This window comes from Eubalaena glacialis, chromosome X, assembly GCF_028564815.1.
Source record: "Eubalaena glacialis isolate mEubGla1 chromosome X, mEubGla1.1.hap2.+ XY, whole genome shotgun sequence".
Classification (NCBI taxonomy): Eukaryota; Metazoa; Chordata; class Mammalia; order Artiodactyla; family Balaenidae; genus Eubalaena; species Eubalaena glacialis.
In genome coordinates this window covers 97810949-97838477 of record NC_083736.1, presented here as the reverse complement: position 1 = coordinate 97838477, position 27529 = coordinate 97810949, and the positions used below count along the sequence as shown (strand labels likewise).

At 39.5% G+C, this 27529-nt stretch overlaps 1 protein-coding gene across 5 annotated transcripts in view; it reads right to left on the bottom strand.

Moving 5' to 3' along the window:
- The window catches only part of NRK (Nik related kinase), a 142280-nt gene extending 137922 nt beyond the window's left edge, over positions 1-4358 (bottom strand). For all 5 annotated transcript variants that reach the window (XM_061177973.1, XM_061177968.1, XM_061177969.1 and 2 more), the window contains exon 1: positions 3989-4358. In XM_061177973.1, the coding sequence (XP_061033956.1) occupies positions 3989-4045 (57 nt within the window). In that variant the 5' untranslated portion in view covers positions 4046-4358. The remainder of the gene's footprint in view (positions 1-3988) is intronic.
- Positions 4359-27529: the final 23171 nt, after the last annotated feature.

Sequence of the window (27529 nt, the reverse complement as noted above, 5' to 3'; positions counted from 1 at the left end):
AGTACCTAGAAGAAATAGCAGAGGCTATTGTTCTTTTGTTTTAAATATTAGAAAATGTGATTTTATGAAAATAGTTTATGGAGAGAGAACCTGAAAATGGCAGATAAAACAAAATAAGTGTCAGAGTAAGTTTCAGAGATATTTGGAGGAATGGGCTTCACAATTCAAGTGGAAAATTTAAAAAGGACAATCTCTTCCTTTAGACTAGTGTTTCTCAAACTGTGGACTGCATAGACTCTCCTTACATGAGACTCATCTGGAGAATCTTGTTTAAAATACAGATTCCTTGTCCCAACCATGGAATTATGAAACCAGAATTTCTGTGGATGGGTCTCAAGATTCAAGATCATTCTTGGGCACTGTTCTGGTGCACTAACATAAAACCCACTGCTCTAGATATTGAGGGGAAAAAGACTGAGAAAACTGATTGAAGTACAATGTCATTTTGAGGTGATGCTCTAGAATACCTAATGGAGGATATGCTGAATATTTCAATCCTTGCGGACTAGAAGGTAAAACTGATTCAAAATAGGGGGCTAAGGGACTTGAGAAAGTGAAAGTTTCTCATGACTGAGTGTGGAAAGCAGGCTTGGTCTGGGTGGTGGAAGACTGGGAGAGCTGGCAGTTATATTTAAATATAAACCTAATGTAATTCAAATATAGTTTTTTGGATCATGTACTATTTCAGATCACCTCTGCCACTACTGTCCTCCAAGCCTGTCTAATCCTGACCCCAATATAGATTAGGACTACACACGGCAGTGTCAAATACCAAGGCCAGAGTTGTGAGGAATGTCATTACCATACTGGGCACAGAAGGCAAAGGGGACTATCATAGTGAAAGACATGCCAGATTTGGAGATGAAGAAATAGTTTCCAGTCCCAAGGATTGAGTGACATATGCATAGTAGGGAAAAAAACTTACATATATATATATATCTCCGCAGGTATTGCTGCTGGCAGACAATGTGAAACACACACAGATTTTATATATACATATATACATATATATATGTATATATATGTATATATATATGGTTTTGCCATTCTCTTTCTCAAAAAGGAAGCACAAACCACAAATCTCTGTACTTTCTTTTCTGTTTTGTCACCTATAGGAAATGTTTATTAAATAGTAAGTCAGGAAAAATGGAAAAATGACAGTAACCCATTAATTAACAAAGAAAATGTAGCTTACCCACCTGTCAGTCTCTGGTTATTATGTTTACTCTTTTATTTTATGTCTTTAACTTTAGGGAGTTATGCAAAAAAGAAAGAACAATTCTCTCTCCCCTCTCCCTGCTTCCCCAGCTTTCACTATTGCTTAATATTTTAGGTCTTAAAAGATATCTATCTAATAACAAAAATGCCAAATAACCTTCTACTACTTTCTTTAAATAGCAATTTGCACAGCCAGCTTGGCCTCTCTCAAAGGTCCTTGTCTTGTGGTCATTTAGCTGTCCAGCCCTAGAACGGACATAATATATCAATCTTAAACTATACTCGTATTTAATCATTCTATACTCTTCAAGATTCTTTTTTTGCTCAATGTGAAACTCCAAAGTCTGAATCCCCCCTCATTATCTGGCTGTTGCCAAGTTGGTATACTTGGTGTTGACAGATGCCAACTTTCTGACCTCATATGTATCCTATTGAGGATAATTATCACAAGGGATCTCACCATATGCAGGTTTCTTTGCTTGCTTTATCATCTCTACTTTGCATCAAAATGCAAACTTCCAAACAGATAACTTAGATATCTCTTGACCTTTTCATTTACTCTTATTTCTTCAGCAACTTAGGAAATAAGTCAAATGCAAAGAAATCCAAAATCACTAATCTATACCTCAGTGACCAAAACAACAGTGAATGTTTTGAATCTCTAAAAATTTGATGTTAAAAAAAAAAAATTCTAAAGGGGGGTGCTCTTCTTCTGCTTGATTTCTTAGGGTTTAGACCCTGATGGATGTTCAGGAAGAGGGGAAACTTATGCATAATTTGCTCACATGGTGAAGATCTCCATGATGTAAAATAGCTCCTATGTAATAGAAGTTTAGAAATTGTTAGAAGTTGAGGACTTTACGAGACTTTCATGAAGTCTGTAAAATGAGGCCAAACATCATTGCCCTGAAATTTTGTCTTCTTCCTATCCCTATATTAAAAACTAACCTCATCTTTCTCCCCTCCACACCCCCACCAACCCCCAGAAAACTATTTCAGTGAACTGCAATGTAAAGATTGGAGCCTTTCCCCTTATCTTCTTGGCTCTCACCAAGTTCTCATGTCCAGGGCCATGACCGGGTCAGTTAGTCTGGGCCATTTCCCCCCATTTTTTTTTTGCAGCAATCAAACCTTTTCTCCTTGCTTTTGGAATTCCTTGCTCTATCATTTCTAGGAGGTCTTTCCCATTCCTCCCTTCAGTCAATTTAAAAAAGAGTTTATTTCAGTTTGCCTACGTGTGGTTTCCATATTTGCCCTAGTTTTTTTTTTTTTTTTCTCTTTCCCCCACTGTCCACAGAGAATGTTGGAGGAGGGTAACATTTCATTCATTGGTTTTACACTTGGGAGCAAATCTAGTCAGAATATGAAAGTGCTGTTCAGAAAGGAAACCACCAATTGAGGCCTCCATATTCCAGAAATCTCATGTATACACTGAGTGGAAAAATATTTAACTTTTAAAAATTCTGTGACTTTATTTTATGAAGCTGCATCAATAACCACAATGCTGATTATCCGTAATTCAACACGTTTACATTGAGGCTCCTTTAAAAAAAAGGCTGAGAACAATTTGCTAAAATGTTACCCATGTGCATCACCTCCTCCTCCACATTGTTTTAGTGTAAAATTATATAGGTGAGGCTTGGGGAATGCCCCATTTTTGAGGGGGACAGGTGTCTGCCACCATCAGGAAGACAATATTTAAATGTAAATATGTATAAAATTAAGGCACTGCTACTTTGAATAGTTCCATAACCTCAAGGTTAATATTTAGCTTTTCCCAAAGCAAGCAGGCCACTGCCCTGTACTACAGTTGCCTGGTGATCATTCCAGCACGGTGCATGCTTATTCCCTTTAGAGAGTCCAGGGGCCCTTTGCATTCAAGAGAGGGTGCGAGTGAAATGCCAATCTAAAAAGGGAACTTGAAAAACGGATTTGGGTGGGATCCAATATCTGCCAGAAACCAGATGCCAATGAAATAAACGGTGCTGCTAAAATAATAAGTCTACTAATAACGACGGCGATAATAGCTCACCAATCAATTACACCTCTGGAGGAAAGCTGGGCATTTGGGAAAAGGAGAATCCGCAAACGAAAACCACGAGAAAAAGCTAAATCTGGTTAGCAAGTGAGCGCAATACTTTTTTTTTTTTTTTTTTAAATTGGGGTGTGCAGAATTCACTTCTTCCCCAAGCGGCGTCGAGTTCTTTAGCTCCGGCAATACTAAATCGGGACCAGTGCCCTGGCAGAGTAAGAAGGTTTTAGAAAGTGCTATTAGAAAGTGAGACTTTAACGCTTTAATTTTCTGGCTGTCACCTAGAAGGAAAGGTCACGCCGAGAGTGGGCATCTCTTCTGGCAAAAGAAGAAGCAAATGACGGGGCGGCGGGGTGACAGAGAGGCGTGCTTTCAGGAAGCCACGCGTCGTCGCGCTCTTTGGCCTCTCCTTGGGCCCCGCTAGGACAAGTACCCGAGCGCCGCCAGACCAAACGGGCCACATTTAGAAAAGGTCCCGCTGTTTGTGGCCCGCACCAACCTACTGCCACCTCTTCCCACCATCCCTCTTCCCCCGGCCCTTTGCCTTTCCGTGAGTTTGGAGCAACCCGGGTGCCCAGGGGGCGCCTTTCCCACAAGCCCACTCCCGGGGTCCCCTCCTGCAGTCGTGGTCTCATCGAAGTCCTGGCCTAGCCAGGCTTTCGGACGTCTGTCCCCTCCATCGATGTTCAGAACTCGCAGAAGAGAGCACTTCGGGGGTGACGGGCGTCCTCTACTCACCGGCAAGTGGCCCAGATCCGTGACCTCCTTGTCCCTCCAACCCCCAGGTCCCGCCATGGCTTCGAGCGGAACCGGAGCGGGCGACTGAGTTAGGCACGCTCAGGGAGTCTGAGGTGAAAGCGGACAGAAGTCGAAGGAGGAGAAGGGAAGGGGAAGGGCCGGGGAAAGCAACGGGGACCAGGGTTTGCGGCGTGGGAGAAAGAGGAGGGGAAAGTGGAGGGAAAAGAGCGAGGAGTGGAGGGAAGCCGGAGTTTGAGAGGCGGGAAAACGAGTCTGGCTAAGGCGAGAGAAGAGTCTGAGCGTCCGTCCCGGAGACCAAAGAGTGAGAAGGGTGCTCCGAGGGCGAGAGCGCAGCGTCTGTCCCGGCAGGGTGCGCCTCTTTCAGGGTGGGGAGGGGGGCGGTGCAAGGAGGGGGCCCGGGAGCAGCTCGAAGGGGATTGGTGCAGCGTCACGTCGCCAGGTGGGCAGCCCCGCGGCGGGGAGGCGGGCGAGGGGGCCACTGGCCGAGAGAGGTGCTGAAGGACTATAACGGTTTGCGAGCCGGCCTCCGGCGCCCGCCCCCTCCCACGTCCACCGCTGATCCCGCCGCCCCCGCCCCCGCTGGCGAGTGTTCCACAGGAAACTTTTTCGAGGCAGCTGCCAGCCCCGGAAAACCGGTCCCGCTCCGCGCCGCTCCCAGTCTGGGCCCCACAGCTCTGCCGCAGTCCAAACAGCCCGCGCCCTCACCTCTCCATGAAACACTTGTGACTTTTCTAGTTGTCTATTTTCTCTTTCTGCTCCTCTAATTTTATTGCTCCATTTATTGCAAAGACCCATCAAGATAGATAAGGAAATGACTTACCACTGGGTTAGGGATCAGACCTAGGCGAGCCCCTGTGCGGGCGGGGCGGGGAGAAAACACCAAGTGCGCCGCAGGGCTACCACAGCTCGGTCTTCGAAGCCACTAGCCTAGGGCAGCGCAGCGTGGACAGGGCCGCTGCGAAGTCCCCTCGAGGAGGTCTACATCTCTTCTAGCCCCGGGCTAGTTGGTACTAGGCCCGGGCTGCCCAGTCGGAACCGCACCTGTTCACAGGTGCTGGGAGTTAAGAGAGACTGAGCCTCAGAAGCCCTGGTTACCCCGGGTCCTAAGTTTGCAGTTCGCCGCATTCGCAAAGCTCAGAGAAAGTTCCTGCGTCCTTCCCAGTCTCCAGCTCTTGGGCCGGGTTTCATTCATTCGCTCCTTTGTTGCAGAACATTTCCGGGTGCCCAAGCTGTTCGCCTCCGTTTCCCCACAAAGCGCAGGAGGTCCGATACACGGTTTAAAAGAATCTGACAGAGGCGATTTAACCTTGAGAGGTAAGGCATGTCTTGAAGAGTTTATGGGAAAGGGAGTCGGTGTGTACAGCTAACCGCATTCTAAGCTCTTGCACTGCAAAGAACACTTTAGAAAACGTCCCAAGGCTGCTTACTTTCCCTTGAGCTCATCGACTGCATTCGCGCACCCGCACTCCGGAGTCAGTACGCGATGTGGGGGGTTTGTTTCCGGTTTCTTTCTTTTTTAAGTAAAAAATTTCTACCCCCACTAGGAAGATTTACAGGAATAATTCTTCCCACAGACCTGGAGCTCACCATTTCTGACCCAGGCTTCTAACTTTGTTATTATTTTCTTTATATATTGGTGGATTTTGTTTATTTCGTGTCTGTTTCAACTTCCGAGTTTGACCCCTTTACATTCCTTAACCTCCGAGCCTCAGTGAGTTCTGTAATCGCCACAGTCTGAGGAACCCGGTCTCGCTAAATAAAGAAAATTCTCTGTGAACGGGTGCGGGAAAACCAACTACCGCCTCCCCCCAAAAAGAGACTCGGATGTTCTGGATCGAATTTTCGTGTTAATTCAAATATGATGTAAACCAAGCAAATTTTATTTTCCAAGAATTCAAATCTTGACAACTCCACCGCACAAAATCTTGCCTTTTTAAAACACAGTTTAAGCATTCCTGAATGATCAGAAAAACTCTTCTAGATCTTGTTAAATATTAATCTGAAAATAACATTTCATAACTACAGCTGGGCAGGTGAGCTAATTAATAGAAAGTTACACTTTTTAATACATATCTAGTTTTTAGAAATCAAGAGAGTCGAGAAATACAACATTTAAAGGAAATCTGAAGAGAATCTTTGCTAAAGGGAACAAGTGTTGAGACTTTTTTTTTTTAACAATGCAGTTTGCTGACGGTAGGGTGTGGGGAAATGCCCCGTGGCCCCCGATGGCAGAGAGTGTTTTAGCCTGTCTAAGGGGACAAGTCCAGACCAGGCAAAAGAATCCAGGCTAGATCGTTGGGCTCTCTAGTTGCAAGGCTCCGTGGGAGGCTAGCGGCTTCTTGACTCCATGGGGATTAGCCGCATCGCCGGGTGGAACCCCCCTGGTAGGGGGAGGGGAAGCTAGGTGTTTGATCAGAACTTGACAGAGAACCTACACATTTTTAAAGTTATTATTATTTTCAAGGAAAAAGGAGTCATGGAAGAGCGTGGAAACTTTGCCTTGTAAGCTGCCATTATGGGGATTTTTGTGGCCAGCTTGGGGAAGGTCAGCCCGGCTAGCCGACCAGAAGGCAAATAGATGGCCCCCAAGCATGAGGCTGAGACAAACCCTGAAGTAGGGCACTTGTTTTCCAACTTCAGGACTTCTTTTCCCCTCACCCCACAACCATCACTTCCCCTTCTCCCTTCCAAAGTGTTCTTTTTTCTCTCTTTATTTCCTGACCTCAAACTGCGTGAAAATAACCCTAGTCAATCCAGAGTCTAGGAACTTGTCAGATTGTATTTTACCCAGAAATAATTTCTTTGCCAACACTTTATGTCCCATATTTATTCCATCCCTTTCTCCTCCAATCCATTCTGTTATCTTAAGGCCCTGTGCACTTTGTAACTTTTGATTGTTGTTATTTTTTAATAGCTAAAATTTATTGAGTACTTGCTATATGTTCTGGATGAAGTGTTTTGTATATAATTATCTCATTTAATTTTGTCAAAAATTCTTCCAGCTTTTAAATTATCTCTGTTTTATAGGCAAGGAAGTTGAGGCACAGAGAGATGAAGTAACTTTCCTAAAGCCTCACAGCTAGTAATTGGAGGAGCCTGGCTTCCAATTCAGGCAGTCTGACTCCAGAACCCACTTGTCAATGACTGTTGAAGGGCCGGTGCATATTTTGAGACTGTGTGAAGAGGAGCCAAATTCAAAAAAGCTTCAGGGTAAATGAGATCAGATGACATTAGCTAGGCCCCTGAATATCCAGTTCCCCTTTCCCCGCTTTCAGCCTGCAAGCCCTCCTAACAGAAATAACAAGGGCTTTATAAGAAGTAATGGAACCCAGCTCTAGCCCAAGAGTAGCCTGTGACCTGCCTGCGCAGAGATTACCAAGTGGATCACCTCACAGGGAAAAATCATGGATTTCCAGCTTAAGAAACTTCCAGAGGAAAAACCCAGCAATTTTCAATGCTTAGAAAATATTAAAATCCATTCCTATTCCTTCTAGAGAGTTTTTTGGCTGAAAAGAAACCTTATTCAGTGGAGACTTGAAGGAGGCTGTGTTTGTGAGCAATCGTGCTTAGCAGACCTGAGACGCTAAATGGCAAGGTTACAGCCAGTTAGCTCAGTTGGTAAGAGTACTGCAGACATGGTGCCAAGGGTATGGGTTTGATCCTCCAGAGGGCCAGTGTGCATCTCTCTACTCTTTGGCCCTTGATAGCACCTCACCTCTGGCCAGCCAGCGATGCTTTCATCTTTGTATACAAAGAATTGCACATTTGTTTTTTCATGTAAATTGCTAATTGCCATAATCTGGAGAAATTATACTGTAAGAGCATGTGTGTGTTATGAAAAATACAGATTCAAAAGATTCTAGGCTGCTTTTTCTTCTTTTTTCATTTATACATTTATAACTGGCAATATATATCTTAATCGACACTAAAAATGAATCTCATAAAATGCTTTATTACACATCTGTTAAGCATTTAAACACACAAAATGGTCTGCCATTTATTGTTTTTCCTCCATTCTGACACCTTGGGTATGAAAATGAGTGTCTTGTAAACTTCTGTTAGGACAAGTTTGCTGCTACATTACTGATCCTGAGTGGGAATAGCAGAATTAGGTTACATAGCAATCTTCTTGACAAGATACTTTGCACATTTGTGATTGTAAATACTCAAGGTCCAATATCTCCCAGTATACATGTGAGTGGCTGGGGCAGCCTATCTTTAAGAGTCTCAGGATTCCTCTTTGAGGGAGGAACCTCCTTTGGGAACCATTGGGCTAAAGGACCTTCTTATGGTTTTCATTCTTCTTTTTGGAGACAACTTTGAAACTGTAGGATTTCTGCCGCAGTCCCCAACACTCTTGCCACTGATTCTTTGGATTTTTCCTATGTGTCAATCTTCTGGGGACAAAGCAAAAAAAACCACCTGATGTTTCTCAGGCTAAAGGTCATGAAATGTGCCTTCTGACCATAGTTTGCAAAGCTTCTGTCACTTGTCATGGAATGCTCTTAAGCTCGGCATGATTTGAGCTATGCTTGTTTCTAAAATGGGGCCCTGGAAATCTGATCCTGGCTGAACATGGGTCTTGTCGCTATTGAAAACTGGAATGCTACTCTAAAAAAAGACAATTGTTTTATAAAGAGACCTAAAACAGGGAAATTAAAACCAAAAGTCAGATGAATTTCTGAAGTTAGCCATGGGGCTTCCTTTTTTCTCACTCTTTTCCCTCTTTGAAGGCCATACCATCCTAGTCCTGGAATTCCCAACCCAGGAACTTCAGGCTAGCCAGCCTCCCTCCCTTAGCACAAACACATATAGGAACACATCTACCAGGATGGTAATGAAGCTTATGCTTCAGGATAACTCACTTGCACTTCTAAGGGCCTGGGAGTGGTACTAGCAATTCTGCATTGGCAATTTTATATTCTGTTTTGAAGTGGGCTCCCAAAATTATAAAAGCTTCAGATCCAACAGAACTTGGATTTGGCCCTGAATGCATAATGTATAAAGAACATAGTAAAGTTGAAGTATGTGTGTGTGTGTGTTTAATCTCCATAATATTACTGAGACTTAAAAAAGTGAGTTGCAACTAGCAATCCACAACTAGAGTGTGTGTATTTTGAAAAGAGAGAAAAATAAAAGAAGGAAAAGAGAAATATCACGGAAGTTTAAGAAATTAAACATTTACGTAGAAAGGAATACATTACATAAGTAGGATGGATATCCTTTTGATTGAGGATTAAAAGGAAAGAGAAAATGGAAGTGGTATTGTTATGAGAATGTGCTATAGACTGATGAAAGGAAATATATGGGCAACGCTTTCCTAAATCTAGGTCACAGCGCTGCCACTGGGGGAGGAAGTAATAATGATAGAGAGCATATTTTTAATGTCTTATATTATTGTATTAGAAAATATCAACTCATTGTAATGTCAAACAACTCAAAGTTGAATGCAGAAAAAGGTAACAGTCTCTACCTTCTCCATCCAATCACATACTACCACCACAACCCCCTCCCCCAAGTTGTTAACAATTTGGTGTACACCATTCTCTATGACAATAAACTTTAGGAAAACACACACACATGGCATTCTCTCCTTATTCTTTTGTTCCCTTATTTTTAAATTTATATCTCAAGAAGTAGGATTCTTGTTCATGGTTCTGTCTTGTAGAGAGCAACACATACACGCACAAATACACACAGAATCAAGAATGTCCTGAGAGAACATTACTTCAACAAAAAAATATTGTGATACACTACACAATAGTGTTGGAGAAGAGAGAAAATTGATAGAGAGTACTCAGCTGTTGTGCTGAGGGGCAAATCTCTAGGCTCATAAAAATGACAGACTTAAAATTAAAAAAAAAAACCCTGCATATGTGATTGTGGTGATCTTTGGAATATAATAGAAGTGCTGCAAATTTGAAGACAGGCAAAATTCCAATTTTCAAAACAGAACAAAAAGATAGATTCCAGGGACTATAGACCAGTAACCTTGATGTTGGTTCTAAAGGAATTCTCACAGAATATTATATAGATGGCTCCTAAGAGGTACTTCCCAGGAGCAAGCAGGGATACATTAATAAGGTACCATGACAAACCAGCTCATATTTTATTTTGAATGATGTGACATCAACCTTCAAGGTACCCCCCAGTGAACCAGGCATCTTGTCATTCATGACATGACCTTGTGTGGTATCCTCCCACAATTAATGAGGGCTGACCTGTGTGGCCAATAGAATATGGATGAAGTGCTAATGTATGACTTATAAAGCTAGGTCATAAAAGACATTGAAGCTTCTACCTAGGTGTCTCAGATTGCTTGATCTGGTGGAAGCCATTTGCCAGGGTTTGAAGACATTGAAGCAGCCCTGTGGTGAGACCTACATGGAGAAGAACTGAGGCCTGTGGACAACATCCAATACCATCTTGCCAATTATGTAATGAGTTACATTGGATGTGAATTTCCCAGCCCCATTCAAGCCTTAAGATGATAGCACTCACAGGTAACATCTGACTGCAACTTCATGACAGACCCTGAACTAAGCCACTCCTAAATTCCTAACCCATAGAAAACATGAGAAATAAGAAAAGATGATATTTTTACACCACTAAATTTTGGGATGAATTGTTACAAAGCAATAAATAACTAGTCAAATGAGTTGCTCACCAAGTAGACCAGGATACTACTATAGTCAATGTATTTTTATTTCAGTAAAGAATCTTATAATATCCTCTTAGTCTAGATAGGCAAATGTGGGATGGAAAAAGCACAGAAGGGCATGATTAGATGAACAAAACAGTTGACTAACGAATCAATAGCAAATTGAAGAGAATTTGTTATACTGATATAAGGGTATGCTGAGCATAATGAAATATATATTCTGGAGTAGCACTGTTCAGTAGAATTTCTGTGGTGGTAAAAATGTTCAATATCTGCACTGTTACTTAAGTATGATAGCCTCTAGAAACATGTGGCTGATTACTTGAAATGTGACTATTACAACTTAGGAACTGAATTTTAAATTTTATTTAATTTTAATTGAGGTAACTTTAAATTTATTTATACAGTGCATAATTAATACAGTGTATAATTTAAAATTATACAATGGCTAGAGGCCACTATACTGGACAGTGCAGCTCTCTATGATTTAAGAAATACGGTTTGTTAAAATTAGTGGAAAAATAAATAGAATCCTAAAGAGAGAAACTCTAAAAGGAATGTGATACAGATTTTCTGTCCTTGTCTTGGTTTTCAACTTATTTATCAGTGTTTTAGGTGACAACATGAAAGGCATGCATATAACTTTTGTTGATGAACCCAAACTGTGAAGAATTATTAATATATAGGTTGACCACTCCAAGGCCGAGCAAGAAGGAAGTAGAGCTAAGGAAGTGATTGGGCTGAGACATAAGGTAGTCTTTAGGGTTAATTCAAAGGAAAGGGTCCCAAGGTCAGAATAGGGTAGAGAAGACAAGCAATAAATTGGCCATAGGTTTGGGAGGCAGTGAAGCAGACAAGCTGAGAAGATAAAACTAGAGATGAGACTGGAGCTGCCAGGAAGCTAGAATGATGAATGAGCAGGGGGTTAGGAAAGGGAGGCAGGGGGCAAACTGAAGTGGAGCAAAGAATAAGCACAAATGAAGGCCCGTTCTGCTGGCTTTTGGCTGTCTTGTTCCTCTGGTTGTTTTTGCTTATGGCATTTTGCATTCCCTCTGGGCATGGACTAGAGCATTAAAGTAGCAGGGGTATCCTGTAGAGAATCGGACTGTGCAAGAACCTAGAAATATTGGCCTAAACCAACCAGGTGACATTTTACAGATATAAGTGTGAATTTTTGCATCCTGGTTTGAAAAACAAATAATCAATTCCATAAGAACAAGAAGGGGAGAAACAACTTTAAAAGGTAACATTAATCTAGTATTGCAGTGACACCAGAAAGACCAGTAAGATAACCAAATCAAGGACAATTTTCTTAATTGTACCCCGGTAAAGACACCAGAAGAGGGCTGATTATTTCAGAATATTATATTTAAACAAATTAAATAGTCTCCAAACTAGGGAAAGTGAATAATGGTGAATAATTTAGAAATTATGACATTTGGAAATGTTGAGGGACTGGTGATGTACAGCCTTTTGAGGAGAAGGCTTAGGGAGATGGAGTAGCTATCTTCACATATTTTTAATGGGAAGTCATAATAAAGAAGGATCAATGGATAGATGTTCCAAGAAGGTAAAACATATAGCAATATAAAGAACATTCTAATAGTTGTCACTATAAAGAATTAGCTGCTTTATGAAGGAAAGAGCTCTCTCTAACTGGAAATATTTCAAGAGGAGACTACCCTGGATCATCTGCCCTGGATTTGTACAAAGAACTCATGGATTAGAAGGTAGATTGAACTAAAGCAACTCTAAATCCTTTCCAATTCTGAGAAACTGCAACTACTGTTCTTTTCCCCTATGTATTGTGGTCTCTGGCTATTCACTCAGAAGACATTGCTATTCTGTTTCCAACTTAGGGACATGTACTATCCTTAAGTCACACCCATGAAACTACATTTTATATAAAGTCACAGAACAAATGCTACACTTGGTTAGAATTCAAAGACATAACTAGCTATTTTTATATGTGGAGCAAGTGCCAAGCAATGCAAACATTGCCACCCCTCCTTCCCTCTCCCTTTAGCCTCCTCCTGATCCTAGGCGTTACCACACAAAGTGCACTCTCAATCACAATCTGCAAGTATGTACTTCCATTTCTTCTGTTTTTCTCTTTGCAGTATTCAAACGTTAGAGGGTCTTTAAGGTCAGGTTTTTGTATGTGTATGTATGTGTGTGTTGGGGGGTAGTGTGTTACTTCTGGGAATGTGTGACTATGCTACTCTCCCGACCATAATTTAGGGAACAAATCCAATCAATTATTCCTCTTATAGTGCTTCCAAGAAGAATCTGTGAGAGTGGTACATGCCCTACATGATATACATTCTCATCCAAGGAGGATACTGAAAGCACAGTGATAGTATTCTTTAATATTTTTCCATTTACAATAACCATACGTACTTGCTGTAACAAATCAAGTCATATATGGATGTGTAAAGAAAAAGTTAATAATCGCTTCTTCTCCCATCTCACATCATTGAGATAATCAGTGTTAATAGTCTGGGTTTCATCTTTCCATACTTTTATCTTTTCTCATAAAAATATGCAAGCATAATATATTTTCCTCTATTTTTTAAATGAGAAGATAAGATTGTACTATACATATCACTCAGCAACTTGTTTTATTTCACTTAATATTTTATACACAGCAAAGCATATAGATCTAACTTACTGTTTTAAGAGCTTCAGGAAAAGACTGTTAGCTTTTTATTTATTTATTTATTTATTTATTTATTTATTTATTTATTTATTTATTTATTTTTGGCTGTGTTGGGTCTTCGTTTCTGTGCGAGGGCTTTCTTTAGCTGCGGCGAGCGGGGGCCACTCTTCATCGCAGTGCGCGGGCCTCTCACTATCGCGGCCTCTCTTGTTGCGGAGCACAGGCTCCAGATGCGCAGGCTCAGTAGCTGTGGCTCACGGGCCTAGTTGCTCCGCGGTATGTGGGATCTTCCCAGACCAGGGCTCGAACCCGTGTCCCCTGCATTAGCAGGCAGATTCTCAACCACTGCACCACCAGGGAAGCCTGACTGTTAGCTTTGATCACATAAAAACTAAAATAATTCAATGGACCTGGAAAAATATTTGCAATATATATGACCAACAAATTCTTAATCTCACTAATAGGCAAGGAGCTATTAAAAATTGATAGAGAAAAAAATATCCCCAATGGAAAAATGAGCAAAAGCTATGAATAGGCAATTCACAGAAGAAGAAATACAAGTAACGAATAAATATATAAAAACTTGCTCTACTTCATAGTAGTCAGGGAAAATTAAATCCAGAGAAAAAGCATATTTCATTAAAATTATGAAACTAATAAAACTTTATTGTAAAAAAAGGGCAACAGTAAAACTATGAAATAAAAGTATATAAAGTAAAGCATAATAGTCTCATCTTCACCTTTGCAGTCTCACTTTCCGTGAGTTAACAGTATTTACTATTTACCACACAATTCTCCATTCTCTTACAAACCTAAACAAACCCATAACAAAGGCTATTCTTTTACACTATTTTTTTCTTTTTAACTTTTTTATTGAAGTATAGTTGACTTAAAATATTATTTTAGTTTCAGGTGTATGACATAGTGATTAGACATTTATATACAATACAAATTGATCACCACAATGTATAGTAACTATCTGTCACCACACAAAGTTATTACAATATTATTGAATATTCTCTATGCTGTACATTACATCCCAGTGACTTATTTATTTTATAACTGGAAGTTTGTACTTCTTAATCCTTTTCATCTATTTCACCCAACCCCTCAAACTCCTCCTCTCTAAAGACCATCAGTTTTTTCCTCTGTTTCTATGGGTCTGTTTCTGTTTTGTTAATTTGTTTTGTTTTTTAGATTCCACATATAAGTGAAGTAATATGGTATTTTTCTTTCTCTGACTGACTTATTTGATTTAGCATAACACCCTCTTAGTCTATCCGTGTTGTTGCAAATGGCACAATTTCATTCTTCTTTATGGCTGAATAATATTCCATTATGTATATATACACACACACATATATATGTATATATATACATACATATACATACACATATCACATCTTCTTTATCCATTCATCTATTGATAGACACTTAGGTTGCTTCCACATCTTGGTTATTGTAAATAATGCTGGAATGAACATAAGGGTATATATATATATATATATTCTAATTAGTGTTTTCATTTTCTTCTGATAAATGCCCAGAAGTGGAATTTCTGGATCATATGGTAGTTCTATTTTTAATTTTATGAGGAACCTTCATGCTCTTTTCCATAGTGGTTGCACCAATTTTCATTCCTACCAACAGTGCACATGGGTTCCCCCGTCCTCACCAACACATATTAGTTTTAGCCTTTTTGATAGTAGCCATTCTGACAGTTGTGAGGTGATATCTCATGGTGGTTTTGATTTGCATTTCCCTGATGATTTGTGATGTTCAGCATCTTTTCATGTATGTGTTAGCCATCTGTATGTTTTCTTTGGAAAAATATAGATCTTCTGCCCATTTTTAATCAGACTGCTTTTTTTTGACATTGAGTTGTATGAGCTTGTTATATGTTTTGATATTATCACCTTATCAGATATGTGATTTGCAAATGTTTTCTCCCATTCCATAGGCTGCCTTTAAATTTTGTTGATTGTTTACTTTGCTGTGCAAAAGGTTTTTAGTTTTATATAATCTCATTTGTTTAGTTTTGCTTTTGTTCCCCTTGCCTGAGGAAACAGATCCAAAAAATTATTGCTAAGATGGACGTCAAAGAGCATATTTCCTATGCTTTATTCAAGGAGTTTTATAGTTTCAGGTATTATATTTACATCTTTAATCCATTTTGGGGTGGTGTTTGTTTGTTTGTTTGTTTAGGGAATAAAAAAGTGGTCCCCCAAAAAAGTGGTCCACTTTCATTCTTTTGCATGTAGCTGTCCAGTTTTCCCAGCACCATTTATTGAAGAGACTGTCTTTTCCCACTGTATATTCATAGCCCCTTTGTCGTAAATTAATTGACCTTGTAAGCATAGGTTTGTTTCTGGGCTCTCTTTTCTGTTCCAGTGATCTGTGTATTTGTTTTTGTTTTGGTGTCAGTACCATACAGTTTTGATCACTATACCTTTGTAGTAAAGTTTGAAATCAGGGAACATAAAACCTCCAGCTTTGTTCTTCTTCTTAAGATTGCATTGGCTATTCGGGGTTTTTTTTGTGGTTCCATACAAATTTTAAGATTGTTTGTTCCAGTTCTGTAAAAAATGCGATTGGGATTTTGATAGTGATTGCATTGAATCTGTAGATTGCTTTGCATAGTATGAACGTTTTAACAATATTAATTCTTAAAATCCATGAGCACAGTGTATATTTCCATTTGTTTGTTATCTTCTATTTCTTTCATCAATGCCTTATAGTTTCCAGAGTACAGGTCTTTCACTTCCTAGATTAAATTTATTCCTAGGTATTTTATTCTTTTTGATGCAATTGTAAATAAGATTGTTTTCTTACTTTCTCTTTCTGATAGTTTGCTATTAGTGTATAGAAATGCAAATGATTCTGTTTATTGACTTTGTTACTACAACTTTACTCAATTTATTTATAGGATATAACAGTTTTTGGTGGAGTCTTTAGAGTTTTCTTATATAGTGTCATGTTGTGTGCAAGTAGTGACAGTTTTACTTCTTCCTTTCCAATTTGGATGGCTTTATATCTCTTTTTTGGTCTGATTACTGTGGCTAGGACTTCCAATACTATGTTGAATAAAAGTGGCAAAAGTGTGAATCCTTGACTTGTTGCTGATTTTAGAGGAAAAATTTTCAGCTTGTCATTGTTGAGTATTATGTTAGCTGTGGATTGGTCATATATGGCCTTTACTATGCTGAGGGATGTTCCCTCTATACCCATTTTGTTGAAAGTTTTTAACATAAATGGATGTTGAATTTCGTCAAATGCTTTTTCTGCATCTATTGAGATGATCATATTATTTTTATACATTGTTAACATAGTGTATCATGTTCGCTGATTTACGGATATTGAAACATCCTTGTATCACTGGAATAAATCCCACTTGAACATGGTGTATGATCCTTTTAATGTATTGTTGAATTTGGCTTGCTAATAATTTGTTGAGGACTTTTGCATCTATGTTCATCAGGGATATTGGCCTGTAATTTTCTTCTTTGTAATGGCTTTATCTGGCCTTTGTTTCAGGGTAATGCTAGCCTCATAAAATAAATTTGGAAACATTTCTTCCCGTTACTTTTTTGAAATAATTTGAGGATAGGTATTAACTCTTTAAATACTTAGTAGAATTCACCTGTGATGCCCTGGACTTTTGTTTGTTGGGAGTTTTTTGATTACTGATTCAATTGCATTACTAATAATCAGTCTGCTCATATTTTCTACTTCTTCCTGATTCAGTCTTGGAAGATTTTAAGTTTATAGGACTTTATCCATTTATTCTTGGTTGTCTAATTTTTTGGTGCATAGTTGTTCATAGTTATCTCTTATGATACTCGGTTTTTCTGTGGTATATGTTGGAACGTCTCCTTTTTCATTTTTGATTTCATTTATTTGGACCCTGTCTGTTTTTCTCTTGATGAATCTAGCTAAAGTTTTATCAATTTTGTTTATCTTTTCAAAGAAGCAGCCATGAGTTTCATTGATCTTTTCTATTGCTGTTTTTTTTTAAATCTCTATTTTATTTCCACTATGATCTCTGTCATTTCCTTCCTTCTACTAACTTTGGGCTTTGTTTGTTCTTCTTTTCCTAGTTCCTTTAAATGTAAACTTAGATAATTGGAGATTTTTCCTGAGGTAGGCCTGTATCACTGTAAACTTCCCTCTTAGAACTGCTTTTGCTGTGTCCCATAGCTTTTGGAACATTGTGTTTCCATTTTCATTTGTCTATAGGTATTTATTGATTTCCTCTTTGATTTCTTCAATGACACATTGGTCATTTAGTAACGTGCTGTTTAGACTCCAGGTGTTTGTGTGTTTTGCAGTTTTTTCTTGAAATTAATTTCTAGTCTTACACCACTGTGGTTGGAAAAAATGCTTGATATGATTTCAATCTTCTTAAATTTGAGACGTTTTGTGACCTCACATGTGATCTATCCTGGAGAATGTTCCATGTACACTTGAAAAAAATGTGTATTCTTCTATTTTTGGGTGGAATGTGTTATATATATCTACTAAGTTTATCTGGTCTAATGTATCATTTAAAGCCAATGTTTCCTTATTAATTTTTTTTTTTGGTCTGGATGATTTATCCACTGATGTTTTTTAAGTAGGGTGTTAAAATACCCTAATATTATTGTATTACTGTCAATTTCTCTCTTTATGTATTTGCTTTATGTATTTCAGTGCTCCTATGTTGGGTGCATAGATATTTACAAGTGTTATATCCTCTTTGGGGATTGATACCTTTATCATTATATAATGGCTTTGTCTCTTGTTGCAGTCTTTGTTTTAAAGATTATTTTGTCTTATATACGTATTGCTACCCCAGCTATTTTTGGTTTCCATTTGCATGGAATATCTTTCTCCATCCCCTCATTTTCAGTTTGTGTGTGTCTTTAGCTCTTAAAGTGAGCCACTTGTTGGCAGCATATATATGGATCTTGTTTTTTATCCATTCAACCACCTTATGTCTTTTAATTGGAAAATTTAGTTCATTTACATTTAAAGTAATCATTGATAGCTATGTACTTATTGCCATCTTGCTAACTGTTTCTTGGGGTTTTTTTTTTTTAACATCTTTATTGGAGTATAATTGCTTTACAATGGTGTGTTAGTTTCTGCTTTATAACAAAGAGAATCAGCTATACATATACGTATATCCCCATATCTCCTCCCTCTTGCGTCTCCCTCCCACCCTCCCTATCCCACCCCTGTGGGTGATCACAAAGCACGGAGCTGATCTCCCTGTGCTATGTCAGTCACCTTCTTAATGACGTTTGTTCATCTTCTGGAGGACATCTCTTCTGACTGGTTTCAGTTAGGACTTGTTGCTCTTCCCCCACATACACAGTTGTCATCTGGAGTCTCACTTCCTCATCAGTCTGAAAATTCCCTTTGCCTGTAGCTTGTGTTGAATCCTGGTTCCCAGTCACGTATCTTCTTCATTCTGCATTTATTTCCTTGTTTTGGTCGTGTACTTTCTTTAGTAGCTTCCTAAGAAAGAGTGGATAGGAGGTAAATTATTTGAGACAGTGTAAGTCTGAAAAATACCTTTTTCTTCTGCCTTACACTTGATATTTTGACTGGTTGTAGAATACTAGGTTAGAATAATTTTCTGTCAGATTTTGATTGTCTTCTACCTGGGTTGCCCTTCTACCAGGCTTTCTTAATCAGAAGACATTCTGAATCCTTATCCTTGTGTGAAACCTGTTTTTCCATATGGAAGTTTTAAAGCATTTTTTTTTATTCATAGTTTTATGAAATTTCTTGGTGATGTATTTTAAGAATACTGTATTGGGTCTTTGATGATCTCTTTCGGTGTGGAAGCTCATGTCATCAATTCTCTTTTCTTTATTGTTGATGTAGACCCACTTAATGTTTTCAAAAAATTCTCTTTCTGACACTTCTCTTTTACAGGTATCGGATTTCCTAGATTGACTCTCTGGTTTTCTTGTCTTTTTTATTTCTATGATTTTGTCTTTTTGCTCTGCTTTGTAGGATATTTTCTGTTTTATATTCCAGTCCTTTCATTGAGCTTTTTGTTTCTGCTATCCTATTTTTAATTTCTGAGAACTTCCCTCCATTTTTTTTAAACTACCCTGTCTTGTTTCATGGATGTAGTGTCTTACCTGAGGATATTTATGATAGAGTTTTTTGTTTTGTTTTGTTTTGTTTTTTTTTAAACATCTTTATTGAAGTATAATTGCTTTACAATGGTGTGTTAGCTTCTGCTTTATAACAAAGTGAATCAGTTATACATATACATATGTTCCCATATCTCTTCCCTCTTGCAACTCCCTCCCTCCCACCCTCCCTATCCCACCCTCCCTATCCCACCCCTCTAGGTGGTCACAAAGCACCGAGCTGATCTCCCTGTGCTATGCGGCTGCTTCCCACTAACTATCTATTTTACATTTGGTAGTGTATATATGTCCATGACACTCTCTCACCCTGTCACATCTCAACCCTCCCCCTCCCCATATCCTCAAGTCCATTCTCTAGTAGGTCTGTGTCTTTATTCCCATCTTGCCACTAGGTTCTTCATGACCTTTTTTTTTTTTTCTTCTTAGATTCCATATATATGTGTTAGCATACTGTATTTCTTTTTCTCTTTCTGACTTACTTCACTCTGTATGACAGACTCTAACTCCATCCACCTCATTACAAATACCTCCATTTCATTTCTTTTTATGGTTGAGTAATATTCCATTGTATATATGTGCCACATCTTCTTTATCCATTCATCCGATGATGGACACCTAGGTTGCTTCCATGTCCTGGCTATTGTAAACAGAGCTGCAATGAATATTTTGGTACATGACTCTTTCTGAATTATGGTTTTCTCAGGGTATATGCCCAGTAGTGGGATTGCTGGGTCGTATGGTAGTTCTATTTTTAGTTTTTTAAGGAACCTCCATACTGTTCTCCATAGTGGCTGTATCCATTTACATTCCCACCAACAGTGCAAGAGTGTTCCCTTTTCTCCACACCCTCTCCAGCATTTATTGTTTCTAGATTTTTTGATGATGGCCATTCTGACTGGTGTGAGATGATACCTCATTGTAGTTTTGATTTGCATTTCTCTAATGATTAATGATGTTGAGCATTCTTTCATGTGTCTGTTGGCAATCTGTATATCTTCTTTGGAGAAATGTCTATTTAGGTCTTCTGCCCATTTTTGGATTGGGTTGTTTGTTTTTTTGTTATTGAGCTGCATGAGCTGCTTGTAAATCTTGGAGATTAATCCTTTGTCAGTTGCTTCATTTGCAAATATTTTCTCCCATTCTGAGGGTTGTCTTTTGGTCTTGTTTATGGTTTCCTTTGCTGTGCAAAAGCTTTTAAGCTTCATTAGGTCCCATTTGTTTATTTTTGTTTTTATTTCCATTTCTCTAGGAGCTGGGTCAAAAAGGATCTTGCTGTGATTTATGTCATAGAGTGTTCTGCCTATGTTTTCCTCTAAGAGTTTGATAGTGTCTGGCCTTACACTTAGGTCCTTAATCCATTTTGAGTTTATTTTTGTGTATGGTGTCAGGGAGTGTTCTAATTTCATACTTTTACATGTACCTGTCCAATTTTCCCAGCACCACTTATTGAAGAGGCTGTCTTTTCTCCACTGTATATGCTTGCCTCCTTTATCAAAGATAAGGTGACCATATGTGCGTGGGCTTATCTCTGGGCTTTCTATCCTGTTCCATTGATCTATATTTCTGTTTTTGTGCCAGTACCATACTGTCTTGATTACTGTAGCTTTGTAATATAGTCTGAAGTCAGGGAGCCTGATTCCTCCAGCTCCATTTTTCGTTCTCAAGATTGCTTTGGCTATTCGGAGTCTTTTGTGTTTCCATACAAATTGTGAAATTTTTTGTTCTAGTTCTGTGAAAAATGCCAGTGGTAGTTTGATAGGGATTGCATTGAATCTGTAGATTGCTTTGGGTAGCAGAGTCATTTTCACAATGTTGATTCTTCCAATCCAAGAACATGGTATATCTCTCCATCTATTTGTATCATCTTTAATTTCTTTCATCAGTGTCCTATAATTTTCTGCATACAGGTCTTTTGTCTCCTTAGGTAGGTTTATTCCTAGGTATTTTATTCTTTTTGTTGCAATGGTAAACGGGAGTGTTTTCTTAATTTCACTTTCAGATTTTTCATCATTAGTATACAGGAATGCAAGAGATTTCTGTGCATTAATTTTGTATCCTGCTACTTTACCAAATTCATTGATTAGCTCTAGTAGTTTTCTGGTAGCATCTTTTGGATTCTCTATGTATAGTATCATGTCATCTGCAAACAGTGACAGCTTTACTTCTTCTTTTCCGATTTGGATTCCTTTTATTTCTTTTTCGTCTCTGATTGCTGTGGCTAACACTTCCAAAACTATGTTGAATAATAGTGGTGAGAGTGGGCAACCTTGTCTTGTTCCTGATCTTAGTGGAAATGGTTTCAGTTTTTCACCATTGAGGACAATGTTGGCTGTGGGTTTGTCATATACAGCCTTTATTATGTTGAGGAAAGTTCCCTCTATGCCTACTTTCTGCAGGACTTTTATCATAAATGGGTGTTGAATTTTGTCGAAAGCTTTCTCTGCATCTATTGAGATGATCATATGGTTTTTCTCCTTCAATTTGTTAATATGATGTATCACGTTGATTGATTTGCGTATATTGAAGAATCCTTGCATTCCTGGAATAAACCCCACTTGATCATGGTGTATGATCCTTTTAATGTGCTGTTGGATTCTGTTTGCTAGTATTTTGTTGCGGATTTTTGCATCTATGTTCATCAGTGATATTGGCCTGTATTTTTCTTTTTTTGTGACATCTTTGTCTCATTTTGGTACCAGGGTGATGGTGGCATCATAGAATGAGTTTGGGAGTGTTCCTCCCTCTGCTATGTTTTGGAAGAGTTTGGGAAGGATAGGTGTTAGCTCTTCTCTAAATGTTTGATAGAATTCACCTGTGAAGCCATCTGGTCCTGGGCTTTTGTGTGTTGGAAGATTTTTAATCACAGTTTCAATTTCAGTGCTTGTGATTGGTCTGTTCATATTTTCTATTTCTTCCTGGTTCAGTCTCAGCAGGTTGTGCATTTCTAAGAATCTGTCCATTTCTTCCAGGTTGTCCATTTTATTGGCATAGAGTTGCTTGTAGTAATCTCTCATGATCGTTTGTATTTCTGCAGTGTCAGTGGTTACTTCTCCTTTTTCATTTCTAATTCTATTGATTTGAGTCTTCTCCCTTTTTCTCTTGATGAGTCTGGCCAATGGTTTATCAATTTTGTTTATCTTCTCAAAGAACCAGCTTTTAGTTTCATTGATTTTTGCTATTGTTTCCTTCATTTCTTTTTCATTTATTTCTGATCTGATCTTTATGATTTCTTTCCTTCTGCTAGCTTTGGGGTTTTTTTGTTCTTCTTTCTCTAACTGCTTTAGGTGCAAGGTTAGGTTGTTTATTCGAGATGTTTCCTGTTTCTTGATGTAGGCTTGTATTGCTATAAACTTCCCTCTTAGAACTGCTTTTGCTGCATCCCATAGGTTTTGGATCGTCGTGTCTCCACTGTCATTTGTTTCTAGGTATTTTTTGATTTCCCCTTTGATTTCTTCAGTGATCACTTCGTTATTAAGTAGTGTATTGTGTAGCCTCCATGTGTTTGTATTTTTTACAGATCTTTTCCTGTAATTGATATCTAGTCTCATAGCGTTGTGGTCGGAAAAGATACTTGATACGATTTCAATTTTCTTAAATTTACCAAGGCTTGATTTGTGACCCAAGATATGATCTATCCTGGAGAATGTTCCATGAGCACTTGAGAAGAATGTGTATTCTGTTGTTTTTGGGTGGAATGTCCTATAAATATCAATTAAGTCCATCTTGTTTAATGTATCATTTAAAGCTTGTGTTTCCTTATTGATTTTCATTTTGGATGATCTGTCCATTGGTGAAAGTGGGGTGTTAAAGTCCCCTACTATGATTGTGTTGCTGTCGATTTCCCCTTTTATGGCTGTTAGTATTTGCCTTATGTATTGAGGTGCTCCTATGTTGGGTGCATAAATATTTACAATTGTTATACCTTCCTCTTGGATCGATCCCTTGATCATTATATAGTGTCCTTCTTTGTCTCTTGTAATAGTCTTTATTTTAAAGTCTATTTTGTCTCATATGAGAATTGCTACTCCAGCTTTCTTTTGATTTCCATTTGCATGGAATATCTTTTTCCATCCCCTCACTTTCAGTCTGTATGTGTCTCTAGGTCTGAAGTGGGTCTCTTGTAGACAGCATATATATGCGTCTTGTTTTTGTATCCATTCAGCCAGTCTGTGTCTTTTGGTGGGAGCATTTAATCCATTTACATTTAAGGTAATTATCGATATGTATGTTCCTATTCCCATTTTCTTAAATGTTTTGGGTTTGTTATTGTAGGTGTTTTCCTTCTCTTGTGTTTCTTGCCTAGAGAAGTTCCTTTAGCATTTGTTGTAAAGCTGGTTTGGTGGTGCTGAACTCTCTCAGCTTTTGCTTGTCTGTAAAGGTTTTAATTTCTCCATCAAATCTGAATGAGATCCTTGCTGGGTAGAGCAATCTTGGTTGTAGGTTTTTCTCCTTCATCACTTTAAGTATATCCTGCCACTCCCTTCTGGCTTGCAGAGTTTCTGCTGAAAGATCAGCTGTTAACCTTATGGGGATGCCCTTGTGTGTTATTTGTTGTTTTTCCCTTGCTGCTTTTAATATGTTTTCTTTATATTTAATTTTTGATAGTTTGATTAATATGTGTCTTGGTGTATTTCTCCTTGGATTTATCCTGTATGGGACTCTCTGTGCTTCCAGGACTTGATTAACTATTTCCTTTCCCATATTAGGGAAGTTTTCAACTATAATCTCTTCAAATATTTTCTCAGTCCCTTTCTTTTTCTCTTCTTCTTCTGGGACCCCTATAATTCAAATGTTGGTGCGTTTAATGTTGTCCCAGAGGTCTCTGAGACTGTCCTCAGTTCTTTTCATTCTTTTTTCTTTATTCTGGTCTGCAGTAGTTATTTCCACCATTTTATCTTCCAGGTCACTTATCCGTTCTTCTGCCTCAGTTATTCTGCTATTGATCCCATCTAGAGTATTTTTAATTTCATTTATTGTGCTTTTCATCGTTGCTTGGTTCCTCTTTAGTTCTTCTACGTCCTTGTTAAATGTTTCTTGCATTTTGCCTATTCTATTTCCAAGATTTTGGATCATCCTTACTATCATTATTATGAATTCTTTTTCAGGTAGACTACCTATTTCCTCTTCATTTGTTAGGTCTGGTGTGTTTTGACCCTGCTCCTTCATCTGCTGTGTGTTTTTCTGTCTTCTCATTTTGCTTATCTTACTGTGTTTGGGGTCTCCTTTTCACAGGCTGCAGGTTTATAGTTCCCGTTGTTTTTGGTATCTGTCCCCAGTGGCTAAGGTTGGTTCAGTGGGTTGTGTAGGTTTCCTGGTGGAGGGAACTAGTGCCTGTGTTCTGGTGGATGAGGCTGGATGTTGTCTTTCTGGTGGGCTCGTCCACGTTTGGTGGTGTGTTTTGGGGTGTCTGTGGCCTTATTATGATTTTAGGCAGCCTCTCTGTTAATGGATGGGGCTGTGTTCCTGTCTTCCTAGTTGTTTGGCATAGGGTGTCCAGCACTGTAGCTTGCTGGTCGTTGAGTGAAGCTGGGTCTTGATGTTGAGATGGAGATCTCTGAGAGATTTTTGCCGTTTGGTATTACGTGGAGCTGGGAGGTCTCTTGTGGACCAGTGTCCTGAAGTTGGCTCTCCCACCTCAGAGGCACAGCCCTGATGCCTGGCTGGAGCACCAAGAGCCTTTCATCCACACGGCTCAGAATAAAAGGGAGAAAAAATGGAAAGAAAGAAAGAAAGAGGATAAAATAAAATAAAATAAAGCAATTATAATAAAAAATAAGAAAAAAATTATTAAGAATAAAGTTATTAAGAAAAAAATTTTTTTAATATTTAAAAATAGATTTATTAATTTTTTATACTAAAAATAAGAAAAAAATTATTAAGAAAAAATTTATTAAGAAAAAAATTTTTTAATTTTTTAAAATAAAAAATATGAAAAAACTTATTAAAAATTTTATTTTAATTTTTTAAAATAGAAATTAAAGAAAAAATTATTAAAAAAACAGTTATTAGGGGAAAAAATTTTTTTTAAGTAAAAAAAAAAAACAAAACAAAAAAAAAAACGGACTGTCCTAACCCTAGGACTAACGGTGAGAGCAAAGCTATACAGACAAAATCTCACCCAGAAGCATACACATATACACTCACAAAAAAAGGAAAAGGGGAAAAGTTAATATATCCTGCTCCCAAAGTCCACCTCCTAAATTTGGGATGATTCGTTGTCTATTCAGGTATTCAACAGATGCAGGCACATCAAGTTGTTTGTGGAGCTTTAACCCACTGCTTCTGAGGCTGCTGGGAGAGATTTCCCTTTCTCTTCTTTGTTCGTACAGCTCCCGGGGTTCAGCTTTGGATTTGGCCCCGCCTCTGCATATAGGTCGCCTGAGGGCATCTGTTCCCCGCCCAGACAGAACGGGGTTAAAGGAGCAGCTGATTTGGCGGCTCTGGCTCAGTCAGGCCGGGGGGAGGGAGCGGTACGGAGGAGGCGGGGCGAGCCTGCGGCGGCAGAAGCCGGCGTGACGTTGCAGCAGCCTGAGGCGCGCCGTGTGCTCTCCCGGGGAAGTTGTCCCCGGATCACGGGAGCCTGGCCGTGGCGGGCTGCACAGGCTCCCAGGAGGGGCGGTGTGGAGAATGACCTGTGCTCGCCCACAGGCTTTTTGGTGGCGGCAGCAGCAGCCTTAGCGTCTCATGCCCGTCTCTGGGGTCCGCGCTGATAACTGTGGCTCGCGCCCGTCTCTGGAGTTCGTTTAAGTGGCGCTCTGAATCCCCTCTCCTTGCACGCCGCGAAACAAAGAGGCAAGAAAAAGTCTCTTGCCTCTTCGGCAGCTGCAGACTTTTTCTCGGGCTCCCTCCCGGCCAGCTGTGGTGCGCTAGACCCTTCAGGCTGTGTTCACGCAGCCAACCCCAGTCCTCTCCCTGGGATCCGACTGAAGCCCGCGCCTCAGCTCCCAGCCCCCGCCCGCCCCGGCGGGTGAGCAGACAAGCCTCTCGGGCTGGTGAGTGCTGCTCGGCGCCGAGCCTCTGTGCGGGAATCTCTCCGTTTTTCCCTCTGCGTCCCTGTTGCTGTGGGATCTGCGCTGATAGCCGCGGCTCACGCCCGCCTCTGGAGCTCGATTAGGCGGCGCTCTGAATCCCCTCTCCTTGCGCGCTGCGAAACAAAGAGGCAAGAAAAAGTCTCTTGCCTCTTCGGCAGCTGTAGTCTTTTTCCCGGACTCCCTCCCGGCTAGCACCGAAGCCCGAGCCTCAGCTCCCAGCCCCCGCCCGCCCCGGCGGCTGAACAGAGAAGCCTCTCGGGCTGGTGAGTGCTGGTCGGCACCGCTCCTCTGTGCGGGAATCTCTCCGCTTTGCCCTCCGCACCACTGTGGCTGTGCTCTTCTCCGTGGCTTTGAAGCCACTTCCTAACACTATACACAAAAATAAACTCAAAATAGATTAAAGACCTAAATGTAAGGCCAGACACTCTAAAACTCTTAAAGGAAAATAGAGGCTGAACACTCTATGACATAAATCACAGCAAGATCCTTTTTGACCCAGCTCCTAGAGAAATGGAAATAAAAACAAAAATAAACAAATGGGACCTAATAAAACTTAAAAGCTTTTGCACAGCAAAGGAAACCATAAACAAGATGAAAAGAAAACCCTCAGAATGGGAGAAAATATTTGCATATGAAGCAACTGACAAAGGATTAATCTCCAAAATCTACAAGCAGCTCATGCAGCTCAATATCAACAAAACAAACAACCCAATCCAAAAATGGGCAGAAGACCTAAATAGACATTTCTCCAAAGAAGATATACAGATTGCCAACAAACACATGAAAAGATGCTCAACATCACTAATCATTAGAGAAATGCAAGTCAAAACTACAATGAGGTATCACCTCACACCGGTCAGAATGGCCATCATCAAAAAATCTACAAACTATAAATGCTGGAGAGGGTGTGGAGTAAAGGGAACCCTCTTGCACTGTTGGTGGGAATGTAAATTGATACAGCCACTATGGAGAACAGTATGGAGGTTCCTTAAAAAACTAAAAATAGAACTTCCATATGAC